We start from the raw sequence: 16,604 nt of genomic DNA on the forward strand, positions 1-16,604 counted from the left end.
AACAGAGAGCCATGACTCATGTCATCACAATGAAGGCCCTATGGTCCTCTCTGAAATAAGAGGTGGCCCTCAGCTCTGCATATGAGAATTCTCATCTTGCCAGTCTACTCCTAGGCCTAAAGAAATCAATTTACACAAGTCCAATTCACAGGGAAATAATTTTTAGCCCGGAATTCTTGTTATTCTGGTTTGAATGTTTATAATGGGAGGTTCTATGTTCCCTTTATTATAACCTTTCAGCTCACGATTCAAAGTCCACCCTTCCAGAGAGGCCTGAGGGAGCAGATGGGTTGTTAGAAGGCTGCCTGATAGAAATGGACTGAAAGCATAAGAGTGGAGTTGTTTGAGAGATTTTCATCATAAACTTGTCAGAAAAATCCAAGAGTTGTCAGTATTTCTGTACAGTATGCCCTTCTAGCAAACATGAAGAGGAGTCTACTTTTTACACTTCATATGAACATGAGAACTGAGGTCATCACCCTCATGGTCAGTGGAATGACAGATGTCGAAGCAAGATCATTCCTACATACATTCCTGAGGGTGGAAGAGCAAGGGGGCATTTATCCAGTACCAAGTACTGTGTGAAGCACTCTCTCTCTCTCTCTTACTCATTTAATGGTTACAACAACCCCATGAAATCAATGTTATATATCCTTGTTGTGGGTTGAATTATATCTCCCCAAAAAGACAGATCCAAGTCCTAATCCCAGGTACCTGTGAATGTGACCTTATTTGGAAATAGGATTTTTGTAGATGGATTTAATTAAGATGAGGTCCTACTGGAGTAAGATGGGTCCTAAGCCAAAAGACCTGGGTTCTTGTAAGAAGAGGAGAAGACACAGGAACATAGAATATGTAGTAGGAAGATGATGTGAAGACACAGAAGAAAATACCATGGGAAAGTCAAGAGATTGGAGTGACACATCCCCAAGCCAAGGAAAGCCAAAGATTGCTGGTAGCCACTAGAAGCTAGAAAAGGCAAGGACGATGTCTTCCCTAGAGGCTTCTAAGGGAGTATGGCCCAACTGACACCTGGATTTCAGATGTCTAGCCTCCAGAACTGTGAGAGAATACAGTTGTTTAAGCCTCCAGGTTTGTGGTACTTTGTGAAGGCAGCCTTAGGAAATTAATACAATCTCCATTTTACAAATGAAGTAATGGATGCTCAGAAATGCTGGTTTGCCCAGAAGTAAGTGCTTAGAACTCTTTAACTCCGAACACTTGAACACTTGCTGGTTGGACTGGTCCATTGGGTGGGGGTTCTCTTTCTCTTCTATCAAAAATTCCTGTTCCAGAAAAATTATATACTAACATCAGCATTTCCCTGTAAGTAAGATTATGTAGAACATTAGGTCTGTGGAGTATTAAAATATGTTAATGTGTACAAGAGTTCTTAGGATCAAAAAAAGGGAAGGTTACTGTGTGTAAATCAAGCTGTCTTCTTTCTGTCTTTCTGCAGGACCCCCATAGAGCCTTTAACGTGCATTATGAATCTCCAAGAGAAGAATACTAGAGGTTACAATATTTCTCAAGCTGATTTAAACATGGAAAGCTTGTCTTTTACAGAGCATCCTATGGAATTCATATTCTGTGGAAGATACTTTGGGAAATGCTGAATTAAAGAAAAAAGCTTCTTTTTTTTTTTTTTTTTTGTACATCATTTCCATGTCAACCATGTTTTCTGAGTTATACCTTCACATAAGTGTCTGAAGGAGAATTGAAAAACATCCTTGCTGCATTAAAATATATTAACAAACCATCTCTTTGGGTAGGTTAACTTAACTAATGTATTACCATAACTTTTTTATTCTTTAGATCTTTATGTGGATTCTCAGAGTCAATGTCTTCTAGCCAAGGCCATTGAGAACATACCAGTTGTTGAACAAAGTTAGGTCTATTGACTTGTGTCAAGGTGGAATGCACATGAAGGGAAACTGGGGCATTTCAGAAAGAGGATGTTAGGAATTATAATAGGATTTATGCTTGCATTGGATACTTTGGGGGTAATATTCAAGGAAGCAGGACTTTTCAGGAACAAGAATGGTTAGTTCGTATAACAGACTGAAAAATAGGGACCCATACTATCATACTCCGATAATGAAAACATGTCCCCTGATCCTCCTGTTCTTTTCTAGACATCCAGCAAGGTTCCCTATACCCATACCTTAAGTCTTAGGCTGTTATGTAATATTTATACAGGTGCAGTAGTAAGTGTTTACTCTAGTAGAAAATTCTCTTTGGCTAGTTAAGGAGAAAGTAAGGACTGTGTTATTATCTATGACAACTCTTCCTAACGAATTTACATTTAAACCTGGGCTTTGTCAAAGATAAACAAAGCCAGATGTTAGTTAAAGGAAGGACAGATTTTAATCAGTAATATACTCTTAGAGTAGAGAAAAGAGCTCAACATTAACTGAACTCAACTTCATTTTTTACAGAGGTGAATGGATGTTTTTAAGGAAGAATGAAGGATTAGAGAGGGCTAAACAGGTGTTCAGCAGAGTCAGGGAAGTGAAAAACTACCAAAAATGGGAAGGGGAGGTTGGCGTACGTGAACTGCATCTGGGTTTGCTGACTGACATTTCTGAAGCTTAGGATGCTACCCCCCGCCCCAAGGGAGGGAGACAGGAGGCCTATCTTCAGGTGTTGGCTGGAACAAACAGTAAGTTCTTTCGATTGCCTTGAGTTTTTTCAGGCTCTATAAGAAGGGGAGGTTATGGTCATCCTAGAGATGTAGCCCTAAACTGTTAAAAAAAACAAAAACTCTTAGTCCTTCGTTTTTAAAAAAGATTTTATTTATTTATTTGACAGAGAGATAGAGAACACAAGTAGGCAGAGAGGCAGGCAGAGGGAAAGGGAGAACAAGGCTCTCCACTGAGCAGGGAGCCCAATGCGAGGTTCAATCCCAGGACTCTGGGATCGTGACCTGAGCCAAAGGCAGCCACTTAACCGACTGAGCCACCCAGGCACCCCTCTTAGTCCTTCGTTAAGGAGGGCATGTGATGTAATGAGCACTGGGTATAAGACTGAAGAATCACAGGCCTGCACCTCTGAAATCAATAATATATTGTATGTTAATTTAATTTAAATAAAAAATATTTTTTAAAAAAGAAAGAGTGTGGCAAACATAGGTTGAGAAACCCTCATAAACTGTATGAACAGTTGTTGCATATTTATGTGGTTAGGCTAGGCCGTCTACCCCTTCAGAAATGTTTTCTCCTCCATCCTACCACTAATTCTTATGTGTTTGGGCATGAGGCAAAGTTGTCTGGCTTCGAGTCATGTTATATCCTTACTGTTTACACAAGCAAATATTTTTTCGTGTTGTAGTAGAAAATCTATCAAATGGGAAAACGATTGTGACATTTTGTTTATAAGAAAATTGTTTAAAGACGACCAAACAGCATTTGCAATCTACTGTCGTTTTTGTAATTTTAAAAAAATATTAACACAGAAAAAACAAAACCCAAAAAACTGTTAGTTCTTTATTCAAGTGGGAAGCCTAGCAAGAAGAGGACTCTGAGGAGCCTGGCTAGCATTTGAGAGCGAGTTTTTGTCAGGTTCCAGAGCAGAAGTTGTATACTTTAAATACATAATGCTCTCGCCAGGGTCAGAAACAAGTTATGAGTGATTCTTTCTGATTGCATTATTCCAGCTCTGGTGGTTGGTTGCTCATTACACCGGGCAGTCTGTTATCTCTCCTGAGAGAGACTTCTCTCAATTAGTGTGTGCCTGACTCTCTCAGATGTCTCTCTGTAACTTTTTAGGGAAACGTAATTCCTGGAGGGGTGGTAATTTAGACATCTGATGTCCTCTAACGATGATATTGAATACACAGGGTGAGTTAGTGTGTGGCAGGTGGGTATAAGCTCGATGTCTCCATAAGAAGTAGACAAGTGGTAACCAGGAATTTAAAGATTTATTTATTTATTCATTTGACAGAGAGATCACAAGTAGACAGAGAGGCAGGCAGAGAGAGAAAGAGAGAGAGAAGCAGGCTCCCCGCTGAGCAGAGAGCCCGACGTGGGACCCGATCCTAGGACCCCGAGATCATGACCTGAGCCAAAGGCAGCGGCTTAACCCACTGAGCCACCCAGGCGCCCGGTAACCGGGAATTTAAGATTCATTTCTCACAATAGGAATGAGACTTTTTCTTTATTGAGTATCTGTGGTGGAGAGTCCTTGGAGGTGGACAGATGCCTTCAGTGGAATCAAACAGGTCCTGCAAAACAGGCTGGAAGGTTGTTGAAGAAAATAAAGTAATGATTTCTACCCAGGTTAGACTCAATCTTTGTTCCCACTCCCAAAGGGTTAGGTTTTGCTGATAGCGTTGTAAGGACTTCGGCAGAAGCATTTTGTTGATATGGAGTCAATATATAATTTTGATAAGACTGAAATTAGGGTTAATTATGTGAGGAGAAACTTAACTATCAGAAGGGATAGAGAGAAGAAAATTTACATCTTGAAGTATTTTTCATTTGTTTTTTGGTTGGTTTTATTTATTAAGTTTTGTCAGTAATCTGTTAAATTCAGAACAGTAGCTATGATCTAAGAAAAAAACAACCCAGAGGGGTGCCTGGGTGGCTTAGTTAAGTGTCCCTAACTCTTGAGCTCAGGTCATGGTCTCAGGGTAGTGAGTTCAAGCCCCACATTGGGCTCCATGCTGGATGTGAAATCTACTTAAAAAAAAAAAAAAAGGAGGAGGAGGAGGAGGGGGAAGGGTTTACAAATTAAGTAAACAAATTAAGCAATTACAAACAAATTAAGAGGAGTTTGTAATATGAGTTTGTAAACTCGGGTAATTTGTGGGTTCTAGGAGGGGCTGATCTCATTGCCTGCAATCAAGGCCAGTGGAAATACTTCAATCATGAGAAGGTTGAGGGTGTGAGAATGCCATTCGTTCTTGTTACTTTCCCTGTGGTCTATGGATAAGGACAGTGACGTTACTAAGTAAAAGTTAAAGCTTTATGGTTCTCTGATGACTCTATCAGTGAAATGTATGTCTTACAGAAGAGACAAGTTGGGATTCCCAAATTAAGCAATTTTTTTTTCTACAGAGCTCTGTAGCAAAGAAAAGCCTTGACACACTCTGAAAATGAACAATAACCAGAACACATTCATAGACTTTCTGGAGATGTTCAAAGGAGCCTTGGGACTGTGCATGTCCATGTTCTACCTTTACAGACTTGCTAGAATTGTGTTGAAGGCAGATGGGGCATACATGGGAGCATCCTTAGCGATAGCCTTCAAGTTACCCTGCCAGTGTTGGTTTAATACTATCACCAGTTTATCTCTGCTGTTACAGGTAATATCATGAAGCAGCCTTGCTAAACTCTACTTTTATTATGGCTATATCTTTGGGTAATAAATAGCAAAGCATCTTAGGGTTCTTTGATCCATTGTTTACCTTTGATCCATTGTTTACTTTGATCCTTTTTTTTTTTTTTGCATTTTCTAAAACCTTATTGCCGACTCTTAAAGATGGCTGAATTTTAGAGGAGTAATTAAGAAAATAATTAAGAACCTATGGGGTATTATGCTAAGTAAAATAATTCAGACAGAGGAAAAACAAATACCATGTGATTTCACTTATATATGGAGTCTGAGAAACAAATGAACAAACAAAATAAAACTCATAAAGAGAGACCCGATTGGGGGCTGCCAGAGGAGGGGGGTGGGAGTAGGAGACATGGGTGAAGGACATCCAGAGGTACAAACTTCTGATTATTAAAATAAGTCAGGGAGATGTACAGTGTGGTACCTATAGTCAATAATATTTCCTGCATATCTGAAAGTTGCTAAGAAAGTAGATCTTGGAAGTTCTCATCACAAGAGAAAAAAATCTGTTGATTATATGTGGTGGTGGATGGTAACTAGACTCATTTTGGTGATCCTTTCCCAAAGTCATGTTGTACATTTAAAATTAACATAATGTTATATGTCAGTTATGCTTTAATAATCTTTAATAGAAATTTCTATTTCTTTTTTTTTAATTTATTTTTTATTTTCAGCATAACATTATTCATTAGTTTTGCACCACACCCAGAGCTTCATGCAATACGCGCCCTCCCCAATACCCACCACCTGCTACCCTGACCTCCCACTCCCTGCCCCTTCAAAACCCTCAGATTGTTTTTCAGAGTCCATAGTCTCTCATGGTTCACCTCCCCTTCCAATTTCCCCCAACTCCCTTCTTCTCTCTTTCTCCCCATGTCCTCCATGCTATTTCTTATGCATCACAAATAAGTGAAACCATATGATAATTGACTCTCTCTGCTTGACTTATTTCACTCAGCATAATCTCTTCCAGTCCTGTCCATGTTGCTACAAAAGTTTGGTATTCGTCCTTTCTGATGGAGGCATAATACTCCATAGTGTATATGGACCACATCTTCCTTATCCAGTCGTCCGTTGAAGGGCATCTTGGTTCTTTCCACAGTTTGGCGACCATGGCCATTGCTGCTATAAACATTGGGGTACAGATGGCCCTTCTTTTCACTACATCTGTATCTTTGGGGTAAATACCCAGTAGTGAAATGGTAGGGTCATAGGGAAGCTCTATTTTTAATTTCTTGAGGAATCTCCACACTGTACTCCAAAGAGGCTGCACCAACTTGCATTCCCACCAACAGTGGAAGAGGGTTCCCCTTTCTCCACATCCCCTCCAACACATGTTGTTTCCTGTCTTGCTAATTTTGGCCATTCTAACTGGTGTAAGGTGGTATCTCAATGTGGTTTTAATTTGAATCTCCCTGATGGTTAGTGATAATGAACATTTTTTCATGTTTCTGATAGCCATTTGTATGTCTTCATTGGAGAAGTGTCTGTCCATATCTTCTGCCCATTTTCCGATATGATTGTCTGTTTTGTGTGTGTTGAGTTTGAGGAGTTCATTATAGATCCTGGATATCAGCCTTTTGTCTGTACTGTCATTTGCAAATATCTTCTCCCATTCCGTGGGTTGCCTCTTTGTTTCCTTGACTGCTTCCTTTGCTGTGCAGAAGCTTTTGATCTTGATGAAGTCCCAAAAGTTTATTTTGGCTTTTGTTTCCTTTGCCTTTGTAGACATATCTTGAAAGAAGTTGCTGTGGCTAATATCGAAGAGATTACTGCCTATGTTCTCCTCTAGGATTCTGATGGATTCCTGTCTCACATTGAGGTCTTTTATCCATTTTGAGAAATCTCTATTTCTAAAGTATTTTGAATTCATGAATGAATCCAAAATCATATTCTATGTATCTGTATAAATATTTGTTCTTTTATCCATTTGTCAGCAAGTGTGGGTAAAGGCAATTAACTTAGCCATCTGAATATTTTATTTCAAGGTAAAGCTATATTTCAAGGATAAATTCATGTCACCAACAGCATAGCCTGTTTGACAATTTTATTTTTCTTTCTAAGTATGAGCCACCCAACTAACAAAATTAAATCAGGGATATGCAAGGGAGAATCGAGAAGGTCCATGCAAGGTATGGACACCTCGGTTACTAAGATAACCAATCATGGGCTTTTATATAAATATATATACATATATATGTGTATATATATATGTGTGTGTGTGTGTGTATATATATATATACACATACATATATAGATGAGGAAAGAAGGGTAGCTTGGTTTAATGTTACAGCAATGGATGGTGATGTTTTAAGGGAAACCAACAAAATTGTATAGCAGGTTATGCGATTGGCTGAAAAGTCCCAAGTCATTTCTATCAATAGGAAGTTCTGTACAACCCCGGGAAACTATTTATTTATTTTAAGTAATCCCTTCACCCAATGTGGGGCTTGAACTCAGGACCCAGAGATCAAGAGTTCCATTCCCAGCCTACTGAGCTAACCAGGTGCCCCCTTTATTATTAGATTGTAATCTAATAATAAACTTAGATTATTAAGTTTAGTGGAGACCATAGAACTAAGTAGCAAAGTTGACTTAAGGCCTCTAGAAGCCTTGCTGGAGCTCCTGGAGCTCTTAAACAATATGGTTACATAGTGGCTGCTAGTTAAAACATTAAATTCTTATGATTTGTCCCAAAGTAAGAATGTCATAAAATTAAGCTTTTGAAAAGGACTCATGGTCACCATCCCTTTTAGTTAAATACAAATTTATATGTATAATTTTGAATTTTAAACAACTTAATGGAAATGGTGAAATATTGCTTAATTCACAAATTCCATGGAGGAAATTCAGTTTAGCCAATGGAAAATCAACCCTGGCCTTGTTCAAATCAAAATATTGTGCTGACACTAGTTGTTATATACTAAATTAATTTTTTAAAGACTGAAACATGCCAAAATTGGTGTCTTCTTTTAACTTGTATGTAATGCCCTTTCTTTTTTTCCTTACAACTATAATAATAAAAGCTATTAATATAAATACATGTTTAGTTTCCGCAAAATGAAATACATCTTAATAAATTTGTCTCCTTTTATTTCAGACATTTTGCCTGTTTATCTAGACCATATGTTCCTAGAAATGTGCACAAAAAGAGTGAGGGGCTCTTGATCAGGTAATAATTCATTTCCTAAGAGAGGAAAAAAAGAGAAAGAGGAATTGAAAGAAGAAAAAAAGGCAATGAATGATGGAACAATTCATCAAAAACCAATGATGGGGACGCCTGGGTGGCTCAGTTGGTTGGACGACTGCCTTCGGCTCAGGTCATGATCCCGGAGTCCCGGGATCGAGTCCCACATCAGGCTCCCAGCTCCATGGGGAGTCTGCTTCACTCTCTGACCTTCTCCTCGCTCATGCTCTCTCTCACTGTCTCTCTCTCAAATAAATAAATAAAATCTTTAAAAAAAAAAAAAACCAATGATGTACTGTATGGTGACTAACATAACAATTTAAAAAAAAAAGAAGAGGAACACTTTAGATGAATATGACATTAACACTAAAAAAATACAATTTTTACATGAATTATATTGAATATTGAACGAGACTTGAATGCATGAAATAAATCCTGCTTGGTTGTAGTGCATAATTCTTTTTGTAATATTGCTAAATTTTATTTGTTAATATTTTGCTAAGATATTGTGTCGGTATTCATAGGAAATATTGATTTGTAGTCTTTTGTATTATAGTGTGTCTGGTTTTGATATCAAGGTAATAGTAGCTTCATAAAATAAATTGAGAAGTGTATCCTCCTCTCCCATTTTCTGGAAGAGATTTTATGGAATTGGTGTTAATTCTTATTTAAATAAGGTAGAATTTGGTAGAATTCTCCAGTGATACCACCTGGACTTGGAGATTCTTCTTGAGAGTTTAAATTGTAATTTTCTCAGTAGTTCTAATTATCATTTTATATTTGGTGAGTTGAAGTAGGTTTTTTTTATTTTTAAGGAATTAGTTCATTTCACCTAAGTTATCAAATTTATGCATGTAGAGGTATTCATAGTATTTCCTTATATTTTTGATGTTTGTAGTGTCTATAATTATGTCCCCTGTTTCATTCTTGATAATGGCAATTTGTGTCTGCTCTATTTTTACCTTTGTCTACCTTGCTATAAGTTTGTTGATTGTATTGATCTTTTCAAAGAACAAGCTGTTTCTTTCATTGATTTTTCTCTATTTTTTTTTCTGTTTTTAATTTCCTTGATTTCTGCTTTTACCTTTATTATTTCCCTTATTTTGCTTGCTTTGGGCTTATTTCGCTTTTTTTTTTTTTTAAGTAGGTTCCATGCTCAGCTTGGAGCCCCATGCAGGGCTTGAATTCATGACCCTGAGATTAAGACCTGAGCTGAGATCAAGAGTTGGACACCTAAACAACTGAGCCACCCAGGTTCCCTGAGTTTATTCCACTTTTAAAGGGTTTTTGGTTTTTTGTTTGTTTGTTTGTTTTGTTTTGTTTTTTTAACCTTCTTTTTTTTTTTTTCAAAGATTTTATTTATTTTTCAGAGACAGAGGGAGAGAGCGCGAGCGAGCACAGGCAGACAGAGAGGCAGGCAGAGGCAGAGGGAGAAGCAGGCTCCCCGCCGAGCAAGGAGCCCGATGTGGGACTCGATGGTTAGCCTAGATGACTGATTTAAAACTTTTTCTTTGGTCCTTTATGCATTTAGTGTTATACAGTTTTCTGTCAGCTTTGCTTTGGCTATACTCCACAAATTTTGATATGGTGCATTGTCATTTTTATTCAGTTCAGTACATTATTGGTTTCCCTTGAGACTTCCTCTTTGACCCATGGAGTATTTAGAAGTGAGTTGTTAGTTTCCAAAAATTGGGGGGTTTTCTATATTTCTGCTATTGCTTTCTAGTTTGATTCCATAGTAGTTATAGAGCACACTCTGTATGATTTCAGTTCTTTTAAATCTGTTGAGGTTTGTTTTATGGCCCAGGATATGGTGTATTGGGTTATATGTTCTGTGAGCACTTGAAAAAATGTGTTTTCTGCTGTTGCTGAATAGAGTATTTTATAAATGACAGATGGTTCCTATTGATTGATCTTGTATTTGAGGTGTTCCATATTCTTGCTGAGTTTTTGCCTATTTGCTCTATCTGTTATTGAGACAGGATTTTGAAATTACCAACTATAACAGTGGACTTGTGTATTTCTCCTTTCAATTCTATCAGTTTTCCTTCACATAGTTTGCAACTCTGTTGTTTGGTGCATACACATTTTGAACTGGTATGCCCTTTTGGCAGATAAACACTTTTATCATAATATAATGTCCCTCTCCCAGAATTTTCTCTGTTCTGAAGTTTACATTATCTGATATTAAAAGCCAACTCTTATTTCCTTTGATTAATGTTTGCATGGCATGTGTGTTTCATCCTTTTACTTTCAACCTGCCAATACTATTATTTGAAGTGAATTTCTTATATAAGCATATTTTATATATATATACATATATATAATCTGTATTTTAATTGGCATCTTTAGACTATTTATGTTAAATGTAATTATTTTTTTGTTAGAGATAAGTCTGCCATTTTATTTTATTTTTCTATTTGCATTATTTATTTTCTTTTTCCTATCTTCCTGGTGATTATTTGAACACTTTTCAGAATTCTGTTTTGATTTAGCTCTTGTGTATTTGAGCATATCTCTTTGTATAGCTTTTATTATTATTATTTTTTAATTTCTTTTCAGCATAACAGTATTCATTGTTTTTGCACCACACCCAGTGCTCCATGCAATACGCGCCCTCCCCAATACCCACCACCTAGTTCCCCCAACCTGCCATCGTCCCCCCCCCCCCCCCGCCTGTTCAAAACCCTCAGGTTGTTTTCCAGAGTCCATAGTCTCTCATGGTTTATCTCCCCCTCCAATTTCCCTCAGCCCCCTTCTCCTCTCCATCTCCCCATGTCCTCCCTGTTATTTGTTATGCTCCACAAATAAGTGAGAGCATATAATAACTGACTCTCTCTGCTTGACTTATTTCACTCAGCATAATCTCTTCCAGGCCTGTCCATGTTGCTACAAAAGTTGGGTATTCAACCTTTCTGATGGAGGCATAATCTCCATAGTGTATATGGACCAATCTTCCTTATCCATTCATCCGTTGAAGAGCATCTTGGTTCTTTCCACAGTTCGGCGACTGTGGTCGTTGCTGCTATAAACATTGGGGTACAGATGGCCCTTCTTTTCACTACATCTGTATCTTTGGGGTAAATACCCAGTAGTGAAATGGTAGGGTCATAGGGAAGCTCTATTTTTAATTTCTTGAGGAATCTCCACACTGTACTCCAAAGAGGCTGCACCAACTTGCATTCCCACCAACAGTGGAAGAGGGTTCCCCTTTCTCCACATCCCCTCCAACACATGTTGTTTCCTGTCTTGCTAATTTTGGCCATTCTAACTGGTGTAAGGTGGTATCTCAATGTGGTTTTAATTTGAATCTCCCTGATGGCTAGTGATAATGAACATTTTTTCATGTTTCTGATAGCCATTTGTATGTCTTCATTGGAGAAGTGTCTGTCCATATCTTCTGCCCATTTTTTGATATGATTATCTGTTTTGTGTGTTGAGTTTGAGGAGTTCATTATAGATCCTGCATGTCAGCCTTTTGTCTGTACTGCCATTTGCAAATATCTTCTCCCATTCTGTGGGTTGCCTCTTCATTTTTTTGACTGTCTCCTTTGCTGTGCAGAAGCTTTTGATCTTAATGAAGTCCCAAAAGTTCATTTTGTCTTTTGTTTCCTTTGCCTTTGGGGACATATCTTGAAAGAAGTTGCTGTGGCTGATATTGAAGAGGTTACTGCCTATATTCTCCTCTAGGGTTCTGATGGATTCCTTTCTCACGTTGAGGTCTTTCATCCATTTCGAGTTTATCTTTGTGTATGGTGTAAGAGAATGGTCGAGTTTCATTCTTCTACATATAGCTGTCCAGTTTTCCCAGCACCATTTATTGAAGAGACTGTCTTTTTTCCACTGTATGTTTTTTCCTGTTTTGTCAAAGATTATTTGACCATAGAGTTGAGGGTCCATATCTGGGCTCTCTACTCTGTTCCACTGTTCTATGTGTCTGTTTTTATGCGAATACCATGCTGTCTTGGTGATCACAGTTTTGTAGTAAAGCTTGAAATCACGTAACATGATGCCGCCAGTTTTATTTTTGTTTTTTAACATTACTGTAGCAATTTGGGGTCTCTTCTGATAATGGCTGCTCTAGGTGTTACATTATACATATGTCACTAACCACAGTCTATTGACATCATCATTTTACCAACTCAAGCAAAGTGTGGAAAACTTACCTCTTTTATATCCCTTTACCCTCCCCCAATTACAATAAATTATCTTTAAAAATTCCCCTACATCATATCAAATCCCATCAATGTTAGAGTTTTTGTTTCAATCATTAAACATAACTTAGACTCAAAAAGAGAAGAAAATCCTCTTGTACTTACTTATATATTTTTGCTTTTCATGTCTTACCTTTTTTTTATGTTCTTAGGTTTTTTCTTTTATTGATTCCTTTCTGTCTAGAGGACTTCTTTTAGCCATTCATTTAGGGTACGTCTGCTAGCAACAAATTCTCTTAGATTTCCATCGTCTAAGAATGTCTTGACTTCTCCTTCATATTTGAAGGGTATTTTTGCAGCATATAGAACCTCTGGGTTGGTAGACTTTTCTTTTAGCACTTGAAAATTTGTGCCAGTTCCTTTTGTTTTCCATACATTCGGATGAGCCAACTGCTCTTTGGTAGATTTAGCTGCAGTATTAGCATAGGCACTCGGCCAAAGGTCTCCCAAGTTTGAAGCTTTGGCTTTAACCAAATAAATTAATGTTTATTTTGCATTCTAGAAATTTATAATGGAGCATACAGTAAAGACTTTTCAGATATTTTTTGACTCAAGTAGCAAAGTATTTCTGTTTCATTAAAATCTGAAAAGCTGTAAGTAGTGAACAAGAAGTAACTTTTTGTGTGTGTGTGTTTTTAATCTAGGATGAAAAGAAAACTTATGTTCTTGCCTCCATCCACCGCCATACCAGAAATGGAATCCAATGGCACCTTCACCAGTAACAACAGCAATGGGAACTGTACAATTGAAAACTTCAAAAAGGATTTTTACCCTACCGTGTACCTGATAATATTTATCTGGGGAACCTTGGGAAATGGCTTTTCCATATACGTTTTCCTGCAGTCTTATAAGAAGTCCACGTCTGTGAATATTTTCATGCTAAACCTGGCCATTTCAGATTTCTTATTCACAAGTACACTACCCTTCAGAGCTGACTATTACCTCAGAGGCTCCAATTGGATATTTGGGGACCTGGCCTGCAGGATTATGTCTTATTCTCTGTATGTCAACATGTACAGCAGCATTTATTTCCTGACCGTGCTGAGCATCGTGCGTTTCCTGGCAACCGTTCACCCCTTCAGGCGCCTCCATGTCACCAGCACCAGGAGTGCCTGGACTCTGTGTGGGAGCATATGGTTCCTTATCATGGCTTCCTCAGCAGTGCTTCTGAACAATGGCTCTGAGCGGAATGGCAGTGTCACATTATGCTTAGAGCTGAATATGCGTAAAGTTTTTAATCTGCAGATCATGAACTACATTGCCTTGGTGATGGGCTTCCTGCTGCCATTCTGCATGCTCAACATTTGTTACCTGCTGATCATTCGAGCTCTGTTAAAGGTGAAGGTCCCAGAACTGGGTGTGCGGGTTTCTCACAAGAAGGCTCTTATCACCATCATCATTGCCTTGATCATCTTCCTCCTGTGTTTCCTGCCCTATCATGTACTGAGAACCCTCCACCTGCTTGCATGGGAAGTGGGTGTATGCGGAGACAAGCTGCATAAAGCTGTGGTCATCACACTGGCCTTGGCAGCAGCCAATACGTGCCTCAATCCTTTGCTCTATTACTTTGCTGGGGAAAATTTTAAGGACAGGCTAAGGGCTACACTCAGAAAAGATCACCTACGGAAGACAAAGTGCAGCATTCCTGTCTGCATCTGGTTGAAAAAGGAAACACAAGTTTAAGGGTTTTGTAGATAAGGCCTGTTCTTGTATCCTTGTGCTCACATTCATTCATACGTAGTCTCAAATGACCATATATTTACACCATTTCCAACAAAGGTCAATCAAGTCCTACTTCAAACATTTTATTAGGTGTGTTTTCAGTGGTTGAGTCTAGATGAGAAATGTAGCAGGCAAAGTCTCTACTAGTCTTGCAACCTAAAATATCAGACTGGGGAAAAAGTGCTTAGCATATTGTGTGCTTCTTTTTGTCAGATTCTGTACCAGATCTTGGTCCCACCAGGCATTCTAGATCACGGTTAAGACAATCTCAACTTGTCCAGCTTCTCCAGCCCCTCTTACACCTTCAGTCCTTTAAGATATAGCCAGTTAACAAAGCTAAAGGAGGTTCCAGAGCAGATAAGAAAAGCATCCTAGGAATTCGCTGAAAAGACTTTGTGAAGAAGGTTGCCCTTTAACAGGTCCCAAACAAGAACAGTGAGAGAGAAAGGGAGAGGAGGTCTGGGGCCAGAAAGAGCTGCTGAAAAGTAGGGAGAAGGAGATATTTCATTTTGGACTGAGATAGAGGCTCTAGCACACTGAAGGCAAGAAAGTTCTCTTTGCCTCTTTCTTGCCAGGAGGCTAGAAAGGATGGGAAGAGTAGGAGGAAGAACTAGGCCATTGCCTAGGATTAGAGGGGTTATGGGTGAAAATACAGAGAAGAGGGAATCAGTTTTACTCTTGGGATTTGGGTTTGGACTGACTTCACTTCAGTTCTCAGTCTTGCACATTAATCCAATGGGGTGGGAGCCAGAACAGAGGAGGTTGCTCTAAGTGTTTGGGTGGGCACTGAGAGAGAGTGTGGGGTAGAGGATAAATCGCAAAGGTTGTTGTACCTCTGAAATTCTACTAATATGCTGGCAAAACATGAATAGGGTGGCTTTCCTTTTGAGAGAGTATAGAAAAGAACTGGATATTGGGAAGGGGTTCTTTTGTCCACTGAAACAAACCTAGTGAGACTACCAACTGCTACCTCCCAGACCACTGTACCATGAACAATTGAATGCCCTCTCCATGCTGGGCAGACTGTGCCAGACATTTCGCATTCAGCAACCCCATTTAACCCTCACACCAAAGCCTTGTGTTTCTACTTCATGAATGAAAAAATTGAAGCTCAGAGTAATTAAGAAGCTTGTTCAAGTTCACACAGCTTGTAAGTGTTTAAAAAATATCTGTGGAGAAGAGATAGCTGGGTGTTTATTCCACTGCTTTCCCTATAAAACTCCAGGAAAGATTGGTTGAAGGTCTGAATAAAAGTTCCCTTTCCCCATCAGGCACCTACCCCTTCTCATTTTCACAAGATACTCTCTTTGGAGTTACTGACCTCAGGTAGAGTGTGGGAGGGAGGTGGTGGTCTCAAGCTAGGGAGAAAGGAAATGTCTTCATAGTAAACAGGAGTCCCGGGGGGGGGGGGCTATCAGAATGCTGACAGACTCATATCCCATCAAAACAGGTGCCTATAGGATTCCACTGTGGGGAAACTGTCCAACCCAAGAAAAAGACTAACCGACCGTTGAGGATTTCTAACAAAAAAGCCAGAACCTCCCTTATTACCTACCTGACAGGGAAGCCCACACTGCAAATAATCCCTCACATTCAGAGAGCACCTAGTCAGCCTGTTAGAGCCTCACTCTTAATTATGAATAGTCAATGACCACTGCACTTGGGGGCCAGCAAGGCCAGGGAGTAGGGGCATGGGGCACAAAGGCCCAAACATAAAAAACACTTACAAATAAATGAGAGGGTAGATAGACATTTTTAGTACAGAAGGTCTTAACACTCTTTATCACCCTTGAACTTTTTATCAGAAAACCGCTGGAGGATGTGTTCCTCCAAAATAAATGATTAAGCCAAGATAGGGGAAAACATGGGATCTAGGAAACAAAGAATCCAACACAGGAGAAAGGTGAAGAAAATAAGATGTTGGTGATAGCAGAAAAAAAAAAGAAACTAATTGATTTGCACGCATTGGAGGGATTTATATTTTTCTTGAAGAACTTGGGATGAACTAGTGAAAATACATAGAAAAATAAACAAGGGAAAAGACACTGTGATCCTTGAATGCTCGTAGAAAGAAACAGTTGTTTAAGAACAGAAATATAATCGTAGTACACTATTTGGCTCAGCTGTAAATAATGTTCACACAG

The 16,604-nt window shown here is 38.8% G+C and overlaps 1 protein-coding gene across 5 annotated transcripts in view; it reads left to right on the top strand.

Annotated features, from left to right (window-relative positions):
* Positions 1-15,545, top strand: part of LOC116574234 (cysteinyl leukotriene receptor 2-like) — a 29,532-nt gene extending 13,987 nt beyond the window's left edge. For 2 of the 5 annotated variants that reach the window (XM_032314889.1, XM_032314888.1), the window contains 2 exons: positions 1,460-1,768; positions 13,383-15,545. In XM_032314889.1, coding sequence (XP_032170780.1) covers positions 13,384-14,421 — 1,038 coding nt within the window. In that variant the 5' untranslated portion in view covers positions 1,460-1,768; position 13,383 and the 3' untranslated portion in view covers positions 14,422-15,545. Of the gene's footprint in view, positions 1-1,459; positions 1,769-3,942; positions 3,967-5,243; positions 5,306-13,382 lie in introns of those variants that run through there. The other 3 variants (XR_004279161.1, XM_032314891.1, XM_032314890.1) reach the window with 3 other exon arrangements.
* Positions 15,546-16,604: the final 1,059 nt, after the last annotated feature.

The sequence above is a fragment of the Mustela erminea genome, chromosome 15, assembly GCF_009829155.1.
Source record: "Mustela erminea isolate mMusErm1 chromosome 15, mMusErm1.Pri, whole genome shotgun sequence".
NCBI classification, from domain to species: Eukaryota; Metazoa; Chordata; class Mammalia; order Carnivora; family Mustelidae; genus Mustela; species Mustela erminea.